Raw genomic sequence first — 24,061 nt, 5'->3', positions numbered from 1 at the left:
ATTAAATATTTCTGTATTTTTCAGGTACTGTACAAAGATATTTTTCTTGATATTTGTGTTAAATACATGTCTGGATTTTTAAAGTTTGTTTTGTTGTTCCATGAGTTTCCAATTTGACAGTCTTCTTGGCACCCCTGTACAAGTGCTTTATTTATTAGAGTACTATGCATGTATTGTGTTGTGCATATACTCGTACTAGTGGTGGGGACGGAGCGGAGCAGTTGTTGTGACGTCATCACCCGGTAGTACTGAGTAAACTACCGAGTGAATGTAATGTGGCGGCACATTTAAATACGTTATTGGTATGGCAACGTAAATTCAATGCCCTTTTCTCACAGCATAACCATTTTGTTGAATACAGCAATGTTGCTTTCTGCTGGAGAAGCCAACCTGCTCATTTCATCCTTGTGATGCTTCTTGATATAATCCCACAAATTTGATACGCCACCAGTATTTGCATTTTGCTTATATTTATCACCAGTAATTTCAAAGAACTGCCATGCATCAGACGGTTTTCGTGGCATTTGTGGTACAAATTTCTGTTAAAATTTATGCAATTCCTTAAATTTTCTAAAACATGAATACCATCTCAAAATGGGATTAAATATCAAACTAATGCCACAATTATTATCTACTATGCTTTGCATTACCAGTATCTACAAAATGCAACAAGCGGAGGAAATATGGACGCAAATTAAGAAACACAGACTGAATACAGGCATAATACTCTTACAAGGTGTGGCCACAACGTTCGGATCATGGAGTATCTCAAACTTTGTACACATTTAGTAGTCCATTAGGACAAGATAATATGCAAGTAGTAAGGTGTATTACTAAGGCGTTCTTGAGAAAATCTCAAGAGAAATTTTCGCGTCAAATATGCACCAGTGCGTTGTGATTATGAGCGCGAAACGGTGGTGGTCGAGCGGTTAGCGTTCAAACTCCGTAGTCGCTGGCTCGCTGGATCGAGTCCCGCTTGTCATTTTGTTTTTCAACACGTGTCAAATTCTTTCATATACAATACAATTCAAAGGTAATATACTGAAAAAAAAGGTATATTTCCGTGAACTTTTATTGGATTTCCAATATTATTTGGCTCTTTACTAATGTTTATTATTACAAAAAATATCTTTCTTTCTTTCTTTCTTTCTTAATCTGCTTACCCTCCAGGGTTGATTTTTCCCTCAGACTCAGTGAGGAATCCCACCTCTACTGCCTCAAGGGCGATGTGCTGGAGCGCAAGAGTTTGGGTCGGGTATACAACACTGGGTAGGATGACCAGTACCTTGCCCAGGTGACCTCACCTGCTATGCTGAACAGGAGCCTTGTGGAGAGATGGGAAGATTGGAAGGGATAGGCAAGGAAGAGGGAAGGAAGTGGCCGTGGCCTTACATTAGGTAGGGGCCTACATCCCGGCATTTACCCGGAGGAGAAAGAAATGGGAATCTACGGAAAACCACTTTGAGGATGGCTGAGGAGGGAATCGAACCCCCATCTACTCAGTTGACCTCCCGAGGCTGAGTGGACCCTGTTCCTGCCCTTGTACCACTTTTCAAATTTTGTGGCAGAGCCGGGAATCAAACCTGGGCATCTGGGGGTGGCAGCCAATCACTCTAACCACTCCACGACAGAGGTGGACTACAAAAAAGATATATCATTTATAATTATCAACAAGTAAACGGCCCAATGCATAAAATATTCCTGAAAATCTATGCCTGTCATGATTTGTGAAATCCCTCATATCTGACAGTGAAATCAAGTAAGGTACCCGGAACTGCTTTGCACCTGAACGCTCTGACGTGCAATATATATGAAAGAATATGACCAGTGTTGAAAAACAAAAAGTGAAAAGCAAGACTCGATCCACTGATCCAGCGATTACGGAGCTTGAAAGCTAACCACTCGACCATCGCCACCTCGTGCTTGTGACCGCAATGCACCGGTACATATTCGACGCAAAAATTCTCTTGATTTTCTTGAAAATGCCCTAATAGTACGCTTTACTATTTGCACATTATCTTGTTCTAATAGACTACTAAAAGTGTACAAAATTTGAAGATGATCCATGATCTCAACGTCGTGGTCTCCCCTTGTTAAACATGTGTTGTGCGCTACACTGTGCTCTGATCCTCCGCGAGTACTTGCAGTTGTAAGCGGAGAGGATCGGTGGTGCGCTCTACCGCTACAACCGGATTACTCATCGGTATTACTCGCTCCGTTCCCACCTCTACCTCGTACATTTCTCCTTGTTTTTAAATCATGTTTATTTTTCTCGGGTGTGAGGTTACGTTTGAAAGTATATGGTGTTGTGTTACAAGGTATCCAAGTGCATTATTTGAATAAATATACTTTGTTGGATACATTTTATAAATATAGTTTTTTCCACAACATTTTAAATGTTTAACTATGAATCAAGGTGACTGCACACATTAATGGGTCTTAGAATATCTTGTGATGCAGCAAAGGTTCTGTGATTGGTATTGGTTGCTATGGGCTTCGGGGTTTATTTACCTTCCTATCCCCTTCTTAGTTTCCTTTGTTGATTTATATTTGTTCATTGTTTGTTCCATTTCTAGTACATATACCATATTTACCTTAAATGAGTAGGGTAGGATTCTATAGTAGATATGTCGATTGCATTCCATCCTGCTATGAAGATGAAATTGAAGATAGCCTCAAATATTATTACTGATGTACCAGATTCCAGGAACCAGATGAAGATGGCAGCCACACTGGACAGGAACATAGACAGCCCTAGTAGAAAAACCAATATATTATATTAATAAAGATCTTTATTTCATTTAACTAATTCTATTCTAACTGATATACCTCTGTTTAGGGAAAGGGCTTTTGGCAAAGAGTTAAGTTCCCCTTTACATTTAGTCCGATGATTTCCTCTTACAGGTATTTTCTGACGTTTATACCTGTTTTACAATTATAAATGGACTTCCACACTAGTTGTTTTATAAAGCATTACAGAACTGCTACTTTATGAGAGTCACACACAGTACTCTCCCAGTGTAGTGTCTGGAGTTTTTTGTAATTTCGTGATTATAAGCATTAAGAGCTACAGTTTCATATGGAATTTAAATCACAGGGATGTATATTTCCATTCTCAAAATGACACAGCAGCTACATTATCCAAGCAATGGACAGCACGATTGAGTTTACTTATCTGCTCTGTATGTCCTACTGCAACTGTGCTTTAGCCATACACTTCCCTGCCTCTATCAATTATTCTACCTAAAGGATATTAAATTTATTGTTGCAGTCCTTCTCATTGGCCTCCATAGAGGCCTCATGGTGCAGGTATTTCTGATTAACGCCCATGGGCAACCTGCACCAAATACAGTGAAACCTTGTTAAAACATTTTTGCAGGGGACAAGTAAAATGAACTTGTTAAGCGAGAAAACGTACTAATGAATATACAAATAAAAACTATCCAACAGAGATGTGGAAACACTGGATACAATTTTTTCTGACATTAGGGCATTTTACATCATGTATCTGCGAGTATAGTGAAACGTATAAGCCTATCTACCATTTCTAAAGATGAGAGGAAAGTATCAAAAGGTGTGAAAAACACGAGAGAACAAATATGAAAACCTTTTTTGCTGGAGATTATAAAATAACAAGTACTGGTACACTGAACAACAAATATAAAGACATGTGCACAGGGGTTAACAAAAATATCGAAGTATTATTGCAGATGACACTCTTTCTAAAACAAATGTTAGTAGGAGCCTTTTGTTTTGAAGCAGTGGGTTATTAAACATTACTTTCTGGTCACACTCTTAGACGATGAATTGGAGGTTACACTCGACCATCTGCAGTTGCGAGGAATGACTTTGGCCGCCATTTTGAATGGAACAAAATTTTGACCAACTTGAGTGATGGAGTCAAAACTTGAAGGTGCGAGTTTCAACATTCGTGACCTCTGCACATTTATGCTAGTCTACTTTCTGACAGATTTTAATTTTGTCTTTACAACATTTTCTGTATTCATAACTAGGCTATCACATGACAAATATGCACCACACTAGTAAATTTCACATGATTATACTCCTAATCCAGATATAGGCTACTGTATCACACGACAAATATTAGCTACGTTTCACTGTACCACTTAACACAAAACACATTTCTACCTTCTGAATGGAATGCGAAATACAAGCACGAACAGGCTCACTCTGCTATTCAGCAATCTTGCTGCTAACCGGCAAGCAAAACTGAACATTCCTGCGGCTAACGGCTAGCTCCCGGAAAGTGCAGCTTATTCTTTGAAATTCAGGAAGGCCTTTTCCTATAATCACGCAACTGTGGCAACGGTTCTTACCACGTTGGAAATCATGTTTTATTCAGAAGGGATGACAAATACAGTAACATTTTCAGGTCTAGGAAAATGTGATTGTACTAAGTGATAATAGCAAAAATTTGTGACAAAAATTCGAAGTCCCGATTCTCGTCGTATTAAATCTATATAAAAAAGGTGACATGCTAAGCGGGAAAACATGTTAATGAGGTTTCAGTGTACTGTACACTGCTGATACCGGAAACCCGCATCCACAGGCCTCCTTAATTAAAAACATCCTGGTTTTGTGGAAAAAGGGCAGATCTCCATTCATTTTAATGAGTTCCATGAATCCTGCTTGACAGGAAAGCCACTCTCATCTCTGTAGTTGGTTGTTCACTCTAGAGGTGTACAGACAACTGAAGCTCAGACTTTAATAAAGAGGGAAATTAGAGATTGATTAAAACCTAGGGGAACAAACATTTCAAGACAAGACTAAGTTTAGTTACCAATAACTTTGACACGCCCCAGACGGTCCACCACGAAGGCGGATAGAAAGGCTCCCGGAATGAGAGATAGCTGCCCTACTAGATTCTCCTGGAACACATCTTCTAGGTGGATGTTATAATCAAAGTCCAACTGGCACACAGTGGTGAGGACGATGAACGTGTTGTTGATCAACTCGCAGCCTTCAAAATGCTTAATTTTGAGGTCTGTGTCCACAAATCTGAAAACATTTAATAGAATATAGTTACATGGGTTTGGAAAGGGAGGAAAAGTACAATGATATGAGTCAAGAATCCCCTTATTAATTATGTCACAAATTTCATAGAGAAATAAGAGAAGTTAGTAAGGAAATGTTACATACAGTAACTGACTTGTATAGAGAGAAGTAAAAATATACAGAAAAAGAGTTTCATCATTCTTTCACTTCTCACCTATTTGGCTGACTTCTACTAGAACAATCAATGTCACAGTATGCCTATGATAGGTCTTGTTTACCTCTTTACCGAGCTCGATAGCTGCAGTCACTTAAGTGCGGCCAGTATCCAGTATTCGGGAGATAGTAGGTTCGAAACCCACTGTCGGCAGCCCTGAAAATGGTTTTCCGTGGTTTCCCATTTTCACACCAGGCAAATGCTGGGGCTGTACCTTAATCAAGAGGTTAATGCCCTCTATTTAACACTTACTCCTATTTGATTACTGAATCTTGTGGCAGCATCTCAGTTGAAGAAGATATATACTTTCCTCCAGCTCTTACATCTTCCCTTAGCTTCTCTGTGAGAGTGTCATCATCATCATCATCACCACCAGCACTGCTCTGAATTAAGGGCTGTTGCCGAGGTGGCGGATTCCTTAGCAGTACTGGTAGTTTATTTAATCTTTATTTAAATGGCATCAAAGATGTTGTAAATTGATCAAACATCTTCCTTGGGAAATTATTCTAATCTTTAATTCCTCTTCCTATAAATGAATATTCACCCCAGTTTATCCTATTGAATTCCCACACTATCTTCATAGTATGATCTTTCTTACACTTAAAAACCGAGCTCGATAGCTGCAGTCGCTTAAGTGCGGTCAGTATCCAGTAATCGGGAGATAGTGGGTTTGAGCCCCACTGTCGGCAGCCCTGAAGATGGTTTTCCATGGTTTCCCATTTTCACACCAGGCAAATGCCGGGGCTGTACCTTAATTAAGGCCACAGCCGCTTCCTTCCACTTCCTAGGCCTTTCCTGTCCCATCGTCGCCATAAGACCTATCTGTGTCAGTGCGACGTAAATAGCTTACACTTAAAGTCTATATACAACCTTATTTATCTACTAACATCTTTCCACACCATCTCTCTACTGACAGCTCGAAACATCCTGCTTGGTCCAGTAGTTTATCTCCTTACTCCCAAGTCTTCCCAGCCAAAACACCACAGCATTTTCGCGATGCTACACTTTTGTTCGATGCCACTTAGAACAAAACGTGCTGCTTTCCTTTTGATTTGTTCTAGTTCTCAAATCAAGTAATCCTGGTGAGAATCCAACATGCTGGAACCATACTTACAGTGACTTATATGCCTTCTCCTTTACATCCTTACTGCAACCCCTAAATACCCTCCTATCCACATTATGAACATCGTAAATGTGATTTTATCCCAATGAAGATCTATGCTTGTATTTTCATCTAGGTACTTTCACCCCATTAAGAGAGTAATTAAAAGTGAGAGGACTCTTCCTCTTGGTGAAATTTACAACCCAACTTTTCACCCCGTTTATCATCATACCATTGTCTCACAACATTCTCAAAGTCTTTCTGCAGTCGCTTACAATCCTGAAGTTCTTTATTGCTCTATACAATGTAACATTGTCAGTCAAAAGAGATTCCAGTTCTTAATTCATATAATTTATATAGGTATGTAAAAACACAAAGGTCTCTGTAAATATTACAGGACTTACTTTTCATTCTCTCATTTCTATTTTCTAGACATTTAGCCAACCACTTAATCACACTTTTATCTAGTCCAATATCCCTCAGTTTTATCAGTAGTTTCTCATGACCTACCCTCTCAAAAGCCTGGCATAGGTCAATGACAATACAGTGTATTTGTCCTCCTGAATCTAAAATATCTGCTGGAATCCTGCAAGCTGAGTCACATTGGAATAACTCTTCTTAACCTTGCACTCCCTTCTGTTAAAACAGTTGGTAATTTTTCAAATGATTCCTAATGTTAAGCTTTAGACCAGTTTAAAATCATCCTGAAGGATTATTTTAAGTCTTACAAATAATAGCATTTTAAATGTTTCTTTTTCTATTCCTACCCCCTCAGGGATCTGTGTTTTACCTTCAATCTCAGCAAAGTTTTTTTTCCTAGGGCCCTGTGTAGAAATAATCATCAAGGAAGTATATTGAGCAAATAAGGCTTTTTCAACAAGTCATAAAAATTCTACAGTGTTAGAAACAAGAGACAAGCACAAACATGAGAACGCAAAAGAAAAAGGACCAACTTGAAGTAGATAGGATCTCTACTCATCAATCCCAATTCCTTTACAAACGTTTCTTCTCAGCCTCTGATGAGCTCTTTCCTTTTCCTCAACAGTTCCTACCTTTAGGTTTTGAAGAGAAGAAGAGTTGATTATAGGAGTTTGGAGAGGAGTGATAAAAATGAATAGACTGGCACAAATAAGAGGTAGAAATACCTGACAGCCTTATCTCATTCACTCTCTCAATATATTTCTTTAATGTCCAGTTTGAAAATTTTGTAAGTAATTACAAAGGATATATGAGTGGTAACTGAAGCATTTAAAGATAAAAATATTGAAATATGAAAGAATGTTAGAAATGATAGCAAACAGATATTTATTCTTTCTCTGAAAGGACCTGTTGGGTTCCTTTTCTCTTATTGTGTTCATCCTATATTCTTAGCTATTTAGCACCAGTATTCATCTTTATCTTCTTGTCTCTTCCCTTTTCATGTTTTCTTCTTAACCTACACTTCCCATATCAAAACTAAAAGCCTGTCATGATGACCTCTCAATGAATGCTGAAACTTGCTGGAAATTAGAAACATGTTGTTGGGGACCAAGAAGAAATGGATGCAGAGAGATCCTATCTACTTCAAGATGTATGCATGTATTTATTTATTTGTTTAGCATATGGATTCTTAGTGCCAAGAGTGGCTGAGGACATGCTGCCCCTTAGGTAAGAGTAATCATGTTATTTTGCTTTAAGCTCCACTAACTATTGTTACAGTTTTTGAAGATGCCAAGGTGCCAGAATTTAGTCCCACAGGAGTTCTTTTACATGCCAGTAAATCTACAGACACGAGGCTGACATATTTGAGCACCTTCAAATACCAGCGGACTGAGCCAGGATCGAACCTGCAAGTCAGGGTCAGAAGGCCAGTGCCTCAACCATCTGAGCCACTCAGCCTGACTTGGATAAGAGTGATATAAGTGAAGGGAATGGCCGTCACCGTCGGTGGCGGCAGTTATTCGTTTTCAAGTTCACAGATTTCCTGACTAATAGCTCACTTCAGTTCACAGCAGTTTGTATTAACTTCCGGTCACTGTACAGGCCAATTCTTGCGTAAAACATACGCCCACACATCGCGCAGCTGAGGGATGGTGGGGATCTTGGCTGGGTTTAGCAAAGTTTGTGTTCCTGTTACTTAATATCTTCATGTCTGCAGCGTTCTCGTTCGAAGTGTTGAACTGAGGCACAGACACTTTGCTGCCAAAGTAAACAGTCCTTGGCAAGTGTTTCCAAGGTTTCTAGATTTATTTTTGCCATCTTTAAGGTTTGTTTCAGTTGGTCTTTGAAATGTCTCATGGGGGCACCCTGTGGTCTTGAACTGCAGCTAAGTTCACCATGGAGGATCTGGCGTGGTAGTCTGGTGTCATTCATGCGGCACACATGTCCTGCCCATCTGAAGCAATGACCAATGCTTCTACACTCTTTGCACATACTATCCCAAGAACTTCAACATTAGAGACATAGTTTTTCCACTTGATGTTCATGATGGAGCATAGTTTTTGCTGGTGTAAGCGCTCCAGCTTTTTGATGTCACGGCAGTATAAGGACCACGTATAGAGAAGTGTAGAGTTGACTACAGCCTGGTACACCATTAGTTTTGTGTGAATTGTAAGGTTTTTATTCCAGAAGACTCTGTGTGACAGTCGGCCAAAGGCCACATGGGCAGCACGAAGCCTGTTTTCCACATCCTGTTCTGAAGTACAGCTCTTTGACAAGATACTCCCAAAGTATGTGAAGTGGTCTACTTGTTCTAGTTTGGTGTTTGAGAAGGTAATATTAAATTCTGGAATATTAGTCCCTGGTGCAGGCTGAGCAAGTACCTTGGATTTTTTGGCATTGATGGTGAGGCAGACATATGACAAAGGAGTACCTACCTGACTCAGCCTCACAGTCACTCTCTCAATACTTGCTTGAAATTCTTGAAAGAAATTACAAGAGACACATGCTTGATAACTGAAGCAGTGATTAAATGATTATTCAATAAAATATGATTTAAATTGACTGTTCAATGAATATTGAGTAATTCTGAACCACTATAAAGTCAAAAAACAGATGTTTTATAAAAAATTTTAAAATGCCATTAATAATATCCCAGTAATATTTTCAACCTGTATCCTTCCCACATGGACTGACCCTATGACTGGTTTGGTGGTTACCTCCTGACCAAGCTCCTGTTTAGGTAGGCTTATTCTTACACATCTGGACAAAAAATACTTTCATGCCTCCTCCAGAAATGGTATGCAGAGCTGTATTTCATTTTCTTTTCTTTTTGTTATGTTACTTTATTGCTATCTATTTATATTTTGACTATTTGCACTTAACTAAAATTAACATAACTTGCACAAAATTGAAATTAAAACACAAGTTAGTTCAGAACTTTACCTGATGTTACTCATAGATTTTATCACAAACCCAAACAACAGGGCTTCATTTACAACACAAGCAACCTCCACCTTGATCTGACATTGGCAAATGGGTTTATTATTTCTTCATAGACCAGTTTCACTGTGAGGTTATATTCAATGGCAAGTATAACAAAGTGACTTACGCGTTCTTCTGATTGCAGTGTTCATAAATAGTACATTAGTATGATAAGAGTAGAATCAGCCTACATAATTACCTTCACATAGAACCAATTTTAACTATCTACAAATAACAACACAGATAAATATTCTACAACAAACTAACACAATGTGTTGGTCAGTGTTACCACCTATCATGTCCGGCTCCATGGCTAAATGATTAGCGTGCTGGCCTTTGGTCACAGGGGTCGCGGGTTTGATTCACGGCAGGATTGGGAATTTTAACCATCATTGGTTAATTTTGCTGGCACGAGGACTGGGTGAATGTGTCATCTTCATCATCATTTCATCCTCATCACGATGAGCAGGTCGCCTACGGGAGTCAAATCAAAAGACCTGCACTTGGCGAGCCGAACTTGTCCTCGGACACTCCCGGCACTAAAAGCCATGCGCCATTTCATATACCACCTATCATGCATATTAGTAAAAGCAAAAGCAACATCATCTCTGTACAGGCCATGAAGGCCCTTGGAGCAGTGGAAGGTAACCTCGGCACTTGATGGGGTAGAGTGGTTAGCTCTACACCTGGACGTCTTTGCCCCCAGGAATTAACCTGGTACTCATTTTTGGTGTGGGCTGAGTGAACCTCAGGGCCATGTGCACCTCTGAAAGTGGAAATCTTGTTTCTTAAATTTTTTGACTTCCTGATGGGGAATTGAACCCACGTCCTTCCGGGTGAACTGAGCATGCCTTTACCACCTTGGTCAGCAGCCCCTCATGGATATTAGTGGTGACTTTTATATTTTAACATTCTGGATTCATTAGACATGAAGTTTGTTTCATTTCACTCAAGATTTTGTACGAGATTCTAGAAATCTGACACCCAGTTGATAGAATATTAAAAACCATTTAAATGTTTTTATATATTTTTGAAATGTTCTTTTAATTAGTGTATCCAGTATTGAATATTGATATATTTTTGAAGTACATACAATGTTTTTTTGTATATGCAATACTTCTTTATCTTATTAATAATTTTAGAGTTATTATTCTTAACATATTTATTTTTGTCATCTTATTGTTATCATTGTTTCTTGCATCATTTAAACAAATGAAATTTACAGGTAGTAGTTATTATTAGGAGTCTTCTAGGTTAACACTGGTTAAGTGTAAGTAAGGGAGTACATCCCGAACTTTACCAGGTTAAATAAAACATATGATCTTATCTTGTATAGATTATATATTTATATTCAAAGTTAATGTCTTGATTATTCTACTCACTTGCAGTCCTTGATGACTGAATCCCTGAAATACGTCCTACTGGACTGAATGTTTGCAAACTCCACATTCTCCAGTGAACAATTGTCAAAGGTTACATGGCTGAGTGTAAGGTGGTTAAATCGTCCATCTGTGAAGTTGGAGGCATTCCAACGGACATTCTCAACACTGGTGCTGAAAGTGAAGTTATTGTACTCTTCACCTGTGAGGAGCTTCCTGTTCATCTGGTATTGCCGCTCCTTCAGCAGCTTGATGTACTCTGGGAACCACAATGTCAGCCCATAGTACCTGGTGCAGAGAAGATATCAATGCTACCATGAAGAAAGATCATACAGCACTCTATTAATGTACAGCTTTATCAGATAAATTATTTTGCAACTCACCCAAAGGCTGCAGCAAACCAAAGCACAACCAACACAGCTGTAACTCGAAGATGAGGAGGCAGGAACAGTTGTAGGAACGAGTTCCAGAACTGTGGACAGAAATGTACAGTAACATGCAAAATGCTGAGTGAGACTGATATTTGTAGACTCTAATATGTTAAAGGGTACAGATATTTGTAAGAAATTTTCCATGAAATTTAAATCATAAGCTGTCAATTTCATTTACATCATATTCATTTATGCAGGAATCTTTAATTAATTTGATCAATTTCCTCATGTATTAAACAAAACAAAGCAAAGGCAAGCCACCTCCAAACAGACCATTAAGGCTTCTGGAGGAGAGGAAGGTAAAGGCTTCCAATATCCATAATGTCACACTAAATGGGAGATAATGATTAGCTCTATACCCGGCTGCCGACCCCGTGCATAGGGGTAGCATGCCTGCCCCTTATCAAGATGCCCCGGGTTTGATTCGCAGCCAGGTCAGGGATTTTTACCTGGATCTGAGGGCTGGTTTGGGGTCCACTCAGCCTACGTGATTACAGTTGAGGAGCTATCTGATGGCGAGATGGTGGCCCCGGTATAGAAAGCCAAGAATAACAGCCGAGAGGATTTGTCGTGCTGATCACAAGACACTTCATAATCTGCAGGCCTTCAGGCTGAGCAGTGGTTGCTTGGTAGGCAATGGCCCTTTGGAGCTGTTATGCCTTGAGGTTTGGTTTGGCTTCTATGCCTGGCTATTTTTGGCCCTGGGAATTTACCTGCTACTCTTTTCTTTATTGTAGCCTCTCAAAAAGTGGAAATCCTGTTTTTAAATTTTTAAATTTCCTAATGGGAAACAAGCTCACATCCTTCCAAGTGCACCAAGCACACCTTTACTGATTAGGCTAGGCAGCCTCTAGTTCACAATGTTGTCTAAAATGTTGGTCTTTGCTTTCTGAACTCTGACCAAATAAATTAGTACTTTTCAGTAGAGTGCTAAACTCATGTTATGGGAATAAATGCAGCAGATAATGATGAGTGAGAAATAATTCTCTTACATGAAAGCAAATCAAGATGATCACCACACATGAGACTAATTTCAATGGTATAGTTGGACACTGATGTGGCGGAAGTAATGGAGCAGGAAAAGTGGAAGGACAGAAAGGAGTGGAGGAGGCTTGTTAACCACACATGGGTGACTGGAGTGGGACATTGATGATGATGAGTTGGACACTGAGGAATAATACCACAGGAGCTCCTATTATAGTGTACCGAGCTCGATAGCTGCAGTCGCTTAAGTGTGGCTAGTATCCAGTATTCGGGAGATAGTGGGTTCGAACCCCACTGTCAGCAGCCCTGGTTTTCCATGGCTTCCCATTTTCACACCAGGCAAATGCTGGGGCTGTACCTTAATTAAGGCCATGGCCACTTCCTTCTCATTACTGGGCCTTTCCTGTCCCATCGTCGCCGTAGGACGCATCTGTGTCGGTGTGACATAAAACAAATAGCTTATTATAGTGTAAATGAAATACTTTAACACTCCTCCTTATCTCTCAAAACCTAGTCAATAACAAATCATCTTACAATAATCTTGAGCAAGACCCATTATCCTACCTGATAAAATATAAGCCGATCAGTTTCCTAAAAATCTAGCAAAGGTTACTCGCATGATGCTCCCAATTGATTATTTTGGTCCGTATTGACTTATATTCAAATTTCTGTAAGAAATATTTTTTCAACGCCTTGTCAATACTTTATACATTTTATTTTAAAATTTTAAAATGTTCCCAATTCAGAACAGAATTCATCTGTAATTTTAAAATATTTCTAGAACTGTTAAGCACTGATAAAAATGGAATGACATATGGCTTTTAGTCCTGGGAGTGTCCAAGGACATGTTCGCCTCACCAGGTGCAGGTCTTTTGATTTGAGGCCCGTAGGCGACCTGCGCTTCATGATGATGAAGATGACACATACACCCAAGCCTCCATGCCAGCGGAATTAACCAATGATGGTGAAAATTCCCGACCCTGCCGGGAATCAAACACAGGACCCCTGTGACCAAAGGCCAGCATGCTAACAATTTAGCCATGGAGCCGGACTTGAGCACTGATGACGGATCAGAAACAAAAATGAGACAGCAATAAAATTAAATAAAAAGTGATTGGCCAAAAGTTTCTATGTACCAGAGTACAATCATAACCCTAGACCAGGCGCACTGGTTGTTTTTGTCAACCAGCGCGCTATTTTATGCCATAATTCCTAGAACTGTCAGTGTTTCACCACCTCGCAACTAATACCTTTGCTCTCACTCTTGACCTTCAGTCCAGTCGAGTTTCGACAACCGTGGAAGCGAAATGTGTGTAATTATTTCAAGCGAACTCCTGGAACCCGAAGCTGGTTGACAAAGTCAACCACGCGCCTGGTCAAGTAAGTAAAATGAATTTGTTTAAAATGTCACTTCCTTTGTACTTTTTGGGTAATTAGGCAAAGTCAGGCGTAATCACATGTAGTATATCTCTATTTTAGGTCTCGTTTTATCAATGATGAAGACATACCTGACATTTTGAGCCAATTGTCCGATGAAATAGAGGACTCTGCCTCGGATTTTTCGGAGGGGGAGGAGGAAATTATAAACGTATCGGATCAGGATCATAACAGTGATACGGAGCAGGAGGCTGATTCGGACAGGGAGATCCATGAAGATGATAACGAAAGGGAATTTATCTTCGGGAGAGATGGAGGAACAATGCGGTCCAGGACAGACTTTTCAAAACTTATTTCGAGGGTAAAAGCAAGGAATATTGTAAAAATACTGTCAGGACCAGAAGGGGAGGTGAGGAAGGTATCAACAGAAATTGACTATTTCATGCAGTTGATAAACGCTGAGATGGTTGATGAACTATTATACTGGAATAATTTGTACATTTCTAGGAAGTGGGAGGAAGTGAATTACAGCCGTGAGCACGATGCTAAATTTGCGAACCGCAGTGAAATTATGGCATTGCTCGGGGGATAAGGTGTGAAAGATTTCTTGGCCATGGCAACAAAGTATTTTTCATCCAGTCAATTTTGCTATTATATCTGATAATTTCATTGTATAATTGTGAAAATATTAAGATATGACCATTATTTTAATTTAATTATGTATCTACTGCTTAACTCATTTTAAATAGGGGCAGTATTCATGTCCCTATCAGAATTAGTTCACATGTTCAAGATTATCCATTTTAAGTACATTCATATTAATCACTAATACAAGTTTTTAATTTTATTTGGAGAATAACATCGAAACAAAAGATAAAACGCCGTTAAATGAAATGTTTATGCGATTGGAAGCCTGTAAACGACTGAAAACGTAACTGGTTGACAAAGTCAACCGCACGCCCCGTAGTGTGACAGAAAATGGCGCGCCCGGTCTGGGTTAACTGAGAGGTTGGAGCAATAGTCAATGCAGATTTCTTGCCTAGTTGATACACACCTGGTGGCCATGATCATCATCAAGTCTTTGTGATATGACACTCTGGTTAACTAGTACAAGTCCTGTTGGTGGAACATATTTTCATTTTCAGAATGTTGGCTGGCAGGGGAGGAGAGGTGGTTGAATACAATTTCTAATCACTAGACTGCATGCCAAAAGCCTGGATTCAATTCCAAAAATCTCTTCGCAGTGTTCATATGGAGTAAGGGCATATGGTTGTTCATGGTGACTTGTCCATCAGATGGGGGCATTAATCCTTGAGCAGACCCACTGGTGTTATTCGACAGGAGTAGGCTATATGTTGATACAGGGCATCACTCTCTACCTTCCTCATCATCACCACCACCACCACCACCACCACCACCCCACACCCAGATGCGCAGGTCGCCATTGGCGTTAAATAGAAAGACCTTCACCAGGCAAGCCAAACATGTCCTCTGCCACTCCTGCAACTAAAAGCCATGTGCTAAATAATAATAATAATCCGAGCTCGATAGATGCAGTGGCTTAAGTGCGGCCAGTATCCAGTATTTGGGAGATAGTGGGTTCGAACCCCACTGTCGGCAGCCCTGAAGATGGTTTTCCGTGGTTTTCCATTTTCACACCAGGCAAATGCCGGGGCTGTACCTTAATTAAGGCCACGGCTGCTTCCTTCCCACTTCTAGTCCTTTCCCGTCCCATCGTCGCCATAAGACCTATCAGTGTCGGTGCGACGTAAAGCAACTAGCAAAAAAAAAAAAAAAAATATATATATATACAGTATATATAATAATCTACATCTTGTCAATAAAAGGGTACAATTTTCTGCTTTTAGAACATGTCTGATTGATAACATGTACAATACCTTGTCCTAAACTTAACTAGCTTAATAGAACTTAGCATGTTTATTGGTAAAGTAGAATAAATGTATATTAACCTTATCTGGGCAAAGACCCACTCCACTAAGTTTGCGTGCGGAAATCTATACATGGACTTGCATGTTACCGGCTCTCTGAATTCAGATTGTTACGCAGATGACATAAGCTGTACTTCCAAACACTTTCAAGCTGAAAGCTGGGCACATTTCTTTGTGAGTTTTCAGCTGAGTTCGTTGACCATGCGCGATTGCAGAATACTATTGTTTACATTTTCCTTTTCTCCCCATATGTTTTTTGCAAAATGGTTAAAAGAAAACTAATCACTAGTGGTGACATAGTGGTAATAGTTAATGAAAGTGGCACCAAAGTGTCAGAATTGTTATTTAGTGACAGGAAAGGTCAGTCTTCCGAGATTTCTTCCGGCAACGGTAGTGAAAGCGAGAGCGGCATAAGTGATCGTACAGATGATAGTGCACATGCACTCAACTCTGCCTGGACAGATGCGAGTAATTTTGATCCTGACCCATCAACTATAACATAATACATAATATAGCAACAATGTCCGGCTCGTTGGCTGAACGGTCAGCGTACTGGCCTTCGGTTCAGAGGGTCCCGGGTTCGATTCCCGGTCGGGTCGGGGATTTTACCCTTAATTGGTTAATTCCAATGGCATGGGGGCTGGGTGAATGTATTGTCTTCATCATCACTTCATCCTCATCACGACGCGCAGGTCGCCTACGGGAGTCAAATAAAAAGACCTGCACCTGGTGAGCCAAACTCGTCCTGGGATATCCCGGCACTGAAAGCCATATGACATTTCATTTCATATAGCAACAATACATAATATAGCAGGATCCTATGCTGTATTACCATCACATTTTGATCAAGATACTGACCCACTAGAGTATTTTTATCTTTTCTTTGATGATTAGGTTTAAAGATAATTATGAATGAAACTTGCATTCAGGGAATCACAAATAAGAAGAAAGCAACACCCCCAACTAAAAGGGCAAGAATTGCATCACGATATCCCCCAAGTGTTTTAGACATGAAAGCATTTATTGATGTGGTGATTATTATTATTATTATTATTATTATTATTATTATTTGTCCCTCTTGTTGTATTTAGTCAGTGAACTGTGATTACAGTAATAAACTTACAAAAACAATTTCACAAACTACATTACAGTAGTAAAATTGTTCAGTTTCAGTTGTGCCATTTTAACAACTTATAAACATCATTGTTTTGATTCCGTATTGGCATTAACTCCACTAAGTTTGAAAGAATAATGCACCTTCCAAAACTTAATGTTCTTATAGCTTGGTTCATGAAAATACAAACATAACCCAGATTAAAGTCTAATTACTTAACTAAAAGATTAGTACATGTTTCATTCCTAAAATATGGAACATCTTCAGCTAAAAAATGTAAATGCGAACATTGACACACACAGTTAGAAACACTTATGGTGAGAATGAGGTTGGAAATATTTTTATGTTATGCTAAAACACACAAAATATGTCGATGTTCAACTTCATATTAAAATCTACGTCCATGAGTGAGACATATTTGTACAAAGTAGTCTTCCTTTCTTCAGAAACTCTGCAACTGTTGCTATTGTTGCTTTATATAAACATAACTTAAAGATGACGTTAGTGGACTTGAAATTTTAAAATTTTTTGTACAGGGACCAGCACAAGAAAAGGAAAGGGAGCACAGTGGGACTGACAGGGAGACTCCTTACAATGCCTTACCAACAAGTTTACTCAAGACCTAACTTCAACTTTGGTTTCTCAAGGAGTTTCCCTAGTCCTTATACAAATTTTATAAATTGTTTATATCCCAATTTTGACATAGATTAAAGTTGGCCATTACTAAAAAAAAAACATGAGAACAAGATAACAGCTGCAGAGATGAAATATTACAGAACGACAATGAGTAAAAGAAGAAGAAATAAAGTCATGAACACAAACAGGGGAATAATGGTAGACGTTAACAGCAAAGCTACTTCAAAAGATGCATTGACAAGAGACAACTAATTTGGTCTGGACGTGCTGAAAGAATGGATGGGGAAAGGAAAGGAAAACAGATGTTTGAAGAAAGGCCAAAAGTAAACAAAAGCCGATGAAGACCAAGGTTTACATATTTACAGAACATTGAACAGATTGGAAGGAAGTTAAGTAAAGAAATAAAAGAGACAAAGAGATTAGCTAAAGATCCTGGGAAATGGGTAAAGTGGATTAAAATTGGAACCCAGTAACTGGAGGGGCATAATGAACAGAAGATGAAATGATGGCGGTTGTTGAATGCTGAAGTGTTATTACAGAATCATTTTTTAAATTTTAAATGTTTTCTTCTTCTTCTTCATAGTACCGTATCAGGTCCCCCTGACGTTGGCGATCACTGTGGCGAATGCAGAACAATCTCTAGCTAGGTGGAAAAGTCTTTCAACACTGTGAATTCCAGTCCATTCTTTGATGTTTCCAAGCCATGATTTTAGCTAATAAAATCTGCCTGTTAATACTTACTGTCTCGATGCTATAGGTCATATCTGCTAATACAGATTTGCCCGGGGAGGAAGGTGCCGACATCCCTCTAGTGTTGGGCCGCTTACTGGGGAGCTCCAGCTCAGATAACTGGTACTGGGCATGGGAGGCAGGGTTATGCATATTGTTGGTCTTGTAGATTCTCTGAAACAACACCCAAAAATGATATAATACATGTATTTTGTTTCTAGGATGCCCCAAAATACTCTTGAAGTGCAGGATTAAGTATATCACTAGACTTGTAGGTTATCTAGGGTGAAGTTCATCATACAGAACTCTCTTTACTGTTCAATCCAAATGGAGAACCCCTATAGAAGTGATTCTATGGAATAATATTATTTATTAACAACAACAATAGCAATAATAATTCCACCTCAGCTTTCCATCCTTGGTACATACTTATAAGTGACGTTCAATATCAATCAACATCGATCTGCATTTAGGACTGTCATCCAGGTGGCAGATTCCCTACCAGTTGTTTACCTAGTCTTTTCTTAAATTATTTTAAAGAACTTGGAAATGTACTGAACATTTCCTTGATAAAATTATTCCATTACCTAATTGCTCTTCCTAAAAATTAATATTTATCTCAATCTGTCCTCTTGAATGCTATCTTTATCTTCATATTATGAACTTTACTACCTTAAAAAGCTCCATTCAAGCTTATTCATCTCCTAATGTCATTCCACGCCATTTCTCCATTGACAGCTCGGAACATCCTGTTCAGTCAAGCTCATCTCCTTACTCCCAAGTCTTCCCAGCCCAAAGTTTGTAACATTTTTGTAACGCTACTCTTTTGTTGGAAATCACCCAGAACAAATCATGCTGCTTTCCTTTGGATCTTATGCAATTCTTGTATCAAGTAATCCTTGTGTGGTATCCATACACTTGAATCATGCTCTAACTGGGATCTTACCAGACACACTTAAATGCCTTCTCCTTTATATTCTCACCACAATGCCTATATACTCTCATAACCATATCTGGGTTCTATTACAGGTTCACTATTCAGGAGATGGTGGGTGGAAAAAAACAAACAAACAAAAAAACAAAAAAAAACACACCACAGTTGAGCAGTCACATGACAATAAAAAAGTGACAAATGCATTTTTTTAAGAGGTTGGCAAGCTTTTCAATCCTGTTTCATTCCTAAATGGTATAAATTATGCAGAAAAATAAAGATGTAGACTGCCTGCAAATGCTGTTGCCAGTTAAGCTCTATCCAGAGTTTGCCTGAGCAGCCCTGCAATGTATTTGGGTTCCTACCAACAGCGCAGATGCTGAAAGATATTTCAGCATCTTTCAGCAAGTATACAATTTGATTGTAAATAGAAGGGAATATGAATGACAATAAAATGTTGAGGAATATCCTATTTCATTCAACTGGGTCACTGATTCATGAACATATTGTCTCTTTATTATTCTGGTTTTGCAACGGTATAAATTTCTCTCTTCTTTTTGTATGTTGTATTTTAGTCCATATCAATTGTTCTACATTTTCTGTCTTATTTTAATCTGTCTGCCTCTGTGGTGTAGTGGTTAGTGTGATTAGCTGCCACCCCCGGAGGCCCAAGATCAATTCCCAGCTCTGCCACGACATTTGAGAAGTGGTACGAGGGCTGGAATGGGGTCCACTCAGCCTCGGGAGGTAAGCTGAGTAGAGGGGATTCGATCCGTACCTCAGCCATCCTTGAAGTGGTTTCCCGTGGTTTCCCACTTCTCCTCCAGGCAAATGCTGGAGTGGTACCTAACTTAAGGCCACAGCTGCTTCCTTCTCTCACCCCTGTCTACCCCTTCTGATCTTCCCATCCCTCAAGAACGCCCCTGTTCAGCATAGCAGGCGAGGCTGCCCAGGAAAGGTTCTGCTCATCCTCCTCAGTTGTATACCCTGACCCAAAGCCTCACGCTCCAGGATACTGCCCTTTAGGCAGTAAAGGTGGGATCCCTCGCTAAGTCCGAAAGAGGGTAAACAGATTAAGAAAGAAAGAAAGTTATTTTAACCTACGTTAATTTAAAATAAATGCACAATTTACTTCTATGCATTTATCTCACCATTAACATTTTACAAGTGTGATTTCAAATTAATGCAATTTCAAAAGACATTTACTCTTTTTATCAGAATTAACCCAAATTATATGTTTTTCTCAAAAGTGCTATAAAACGCTAAACTGCAAATGTATAAATGCTAAATGTTCACATCAAATTGCTAAAAATCACCACCCCTAAATTATAGAATTAGCTGTTACAGCCCTGAAACAAGAAGAGTCACTGAAATAGCAGCACAAAACTTTACCATACAACCATGAACAGAGATCTGTACCCTTTATTTAGAATCCCATTTATGTGATTACGCCAGTGAAGATCTTTCCTTATATTAACTCCTAGTTACTTACAATGATCCCCAAAAGGAACTTTAACTCCATCAATGCAGTAATCAAAACTGAGAGGACTTTTCCTATTTCATCTCACCACCTTCATGGCACTTAGTAGATACTCAAACACTAAGCCCAATTCTATCTACTGCTGAAGAAGGGAGAGAAGCACATAACCAATATTACCTGGAACTATCTGTTAGATACTTACCCGTTAGAGATTCAGATCTTTCCAATTAGCACTGGGCACAAAAAACTCAGTTCTATTCACTGCTGTTACAGAATGCTGTCACTATTGTTTGATTATTTTAAAAATACAGAATCTCACCTGGTAAACCATCATGGCCTCCACCTCTCGCCCCGCCTCCAGCAGGTACCGTGGAGACTCAGGCACGAAGCTGAGACATATCACTGCTGCTATAGAAGGCAGTGAACATAGCAACAGGTACTGGTGCCAGGCACTGAAGTGCTCCTTGTTCTCCACAACTACACCAGCACCTGTTCAAAATACAGGTCAAAACTATTCTGAGAAACTCAAAGTTCACACAGGTAAAGATCAAGATCTTACATACCATAAATTTTGCAGAGCATATGGTAAATCATTTTGTTAATTTTGTTAATGATTGTTGTTTTAAGGGGCCAAACATTGAGCTTATTAGCCAAGTTAATCATTTCATTTGTTTACAAAATACAAAGTTACATACACTCTATGCAGTCTGTGGTTTGTTACACAAGTTAAACAATTGATATTAGTTATCAAGTAATCGAACACTGTTTTGTAGAGAGAACATCGATATGTTGTTTGTAATAGCTACAGATTAGCTATATCACTATAGATGTCATCAATTTATGTTTCCTTATATACATATCAATGATATGAGTAAAAGAGTGTGGAGTGTGGAGTTTAGATGATATAGATGTTGATTCCCATAGACTGATGGCCAAGCAGGCATCAATTTTTAGTGATGAGACAAAGTCTCTTAGTGCATTGGCACTGCCGGTGGCTCCAGTTAGCCTACGCAGTGGCCTCCACGGTATGCACTGGCTAGCGTGTTGGTAGGTGTGCTAGGTACCAACTGATGAGCCCACCCTAGCACACGAGGGCGAAACGCTGGCAACCAAGAATGAGCTAGCTGGAAAATTTATAATGTCCAATAACGGACCATTTATATTGGTATTATAAATTTGCTCATTCAGGACAAATATTTCAGATTCCCTATGGGAATCAACATCTATATCATCTGATGGCCAAGCAGGCATCAATTTTTAGTGATGAGACAAAGTCTCTTAGTGCATTGGCACTGCCGGTGGCTCCAGTTAGCCTACGCAGTGGCCTCCACGGTATGCACTGGCCAGCGTGTTGGTAGGTGTGCTAGGTACCAACTGATGAGCCCACCCTAGCACACAAGGGCGAAACGCTGGCAACCAAGAATGAGCTAGCCGGAAAATTTATAATGTCCAATAACGGACCATTTATATTGGTATTGCAATTTCGTAACCGAGGAGCTCTCAAACCTTGCGGCCAACATCAGAAAAAGACGCCTGAAATTTTACGGACACATCAAACGCCTTCCAGAAAACAGACTGACAAGAATCTTGCTAGAGACAACAGAAAACATCAGAACAAATAGGTGGACATCAGAAATCTGCCAAGACCTAAAAAAATCAGGAATCAAAGGGGCTGACATCGCAGACCGAACCTGCTACAGAACGAAAATCAGCAAGTGGAAAGTAGAGTCAGAGAGAAACCACAAAAAAAAAATAAAAAATAAAAATAAAAAAATAAAAAAAATACAGGAGCCATGTGGACAGAAGAACGAAGAACCATGATGATAGAAAAATTGAAGGCTGCCTGGCAAAGAAGGAAATGTACAACTTCTAAGTGAGCTTTGAGCGATCAGTTTTCTGGTCTTTTTCGTATCTAATAATAATATTAATAATAATAACGAAAACCTACAGCCTGTTTTCCAGTCAGTGACCAGGCCAGGGATGTCCAACTTGCGGCAAGGATAGGAATTGTGACGGTTGCCGAAGTCTGTCGCACTCCTCTGGGGCGATGATTAATGACTGACAGAGGAAATGAAATGATAGTGAAGAGTGTTGCTGGAATGAAAGATGACAGGGAGAACCGGAGTACCCGGAGAAAAACCTGTCTTGCATCCGCTTTGTGCAGCACAAATCTCACATGGAGTAACCGGGATTTGAACCATGGAACCCAGTGGTGAGAGGTTGACGCACTGCCGTCTGAGCCACAGAGGCTTATCTAATAATAATAATAATAATAATAATAATAATAATAATAATAATAATAATAATATCTGCCTCTGTAGTGTAATGGTTAGTGTTGTTAGCTGCTGTCCTCGGGGGCCCGGGTTCGATTCCTGGTACTGCCAGAAATTTACGAATGGCAGGAGGGCTGGTATGTGGTTGAAATGGTACATGCAGCTGGCCTCCATTGGGGGTGTGCTTTAAAAGAGCTGCACTACCTCGAGATGAGGACACGAGTTTACATTTTGCACCATCATAATATCATGTACTTTCACTTAATTATGTTTTGCTGTAATCTGTTGTTAGGTCCGAGTTGTCACAAGTTACCTTATCAAACTCCAGATCGGACTTGGCATCTATCTCTTCTAATTGATTATAACTTGACCTTTCGCTATTCTGTCCTTTTTTATAAATTTTATAAATTTTATGTTAGTTCCTTTTGCTGTCATCTTTCCTGTCCGACCTCTCTTGATCAATTCTTGTCCTTTTCTAACCCCGACGGTCAAAGTTCGCGAGGCCTAGGCACTTTCACGCTCTTCGTGGCTCTTCTCTTTCTTCTGCTGATACCACCGTTCTTCAAAGCGCCGATGAATAATCACACTGCTGGTACACACAACATTTAATAGTCAAGGTGGTGGAGCTTTGTAACTGTTACAGTATAGGAAATTACTTATTTAGGTATAGTCTGTGAATGGTTTGCATCTAAGATGCACTCCAGAATTATTTGTCTTATAGATGTGTTTCCTTGTCAATGTTATCGATTACGAAAGCGCACATGGAAATAGAAGGTGGATCATCAATGAAAAGGCGTCCTTTATATTCTGAAAGAAAATGTCATTTTTATGATACAGTAGTGGGAAATTTGAGATGGAATTGGTCTAGAAGATGCAACGGGAAGCAATAAAATATATTATATCCAAAGAAAAAGGAACGAATCATGAAATGAGAAACAAATTGGTGGTGACTGAAGCATGCCCAGGAATTTTCAATGAAGGAACAATCTAGGTTTGAATATCTCTAACCCCTACACAGGTATTGATGTTAATGAAGTGTCATTA

The 24,061-nt window shown here is 39.4% G+C and overlaps 1 protein-coding gene across 1 annotated transcript in view; it reads right to left on the bottom strand.

The window, feature by feature from the left end:
* LOC136873808 (synaptic vesicle glycoprotein 2B) overlaps window positions 1–24,061 on the bottom strand; it is a 709,878-nt gene that overhangs the window by 13,757 nt on the left and 672,060 nt on the right. Inside the window, exons 6-11 of the mRNA XM_067147057.2 lie at window positions 21,064–21,233; window positions 18,346–18,507; window positions 11,497–11,585; window positions 11,117–11,401; window positions 4,802–5,019; window positions 2,595–2,754 (exon numbers count right to left, since the gene is read on the bottom strand). Of these exons, the coding sequence (XP_067003158.2) occupies window positions 2,595–2,754; window positions 4,802–5,019; window positions 11,117–11,401; window positions 11,497–11,585; window positions 18,346–18,507; window positions 21,064–21,233 (1,084 nt within the window). The remainder of the gene's footprint in view (window positions 1–2,594; window positions 2,755–4,801; window positions 5,020–11,116; window positions 11,402–11,496; window positions 11,586–18,345; window positions 18,508–21,063; window positions 21,234–24,061) is intronic.

The sequence above is a fragment of the Anabrus simplex genome, chromosome 5 (assembly GCF_040414725.1).
Source record: "Anabrus simplex isolate iqAnaSimp1 chromosome 5, ASM4041472v1, whole genome shotgun sequence".
Lineage (NCBI taxonomy): Eukaryota > Metazoa > Arthropoda > Insecta > Orthoptera > Tettigoniidae > Anabrus > Anabrus simplex.
This window is presented reverse-complemented; position numbering and strand designations above follow the sequence as displayed.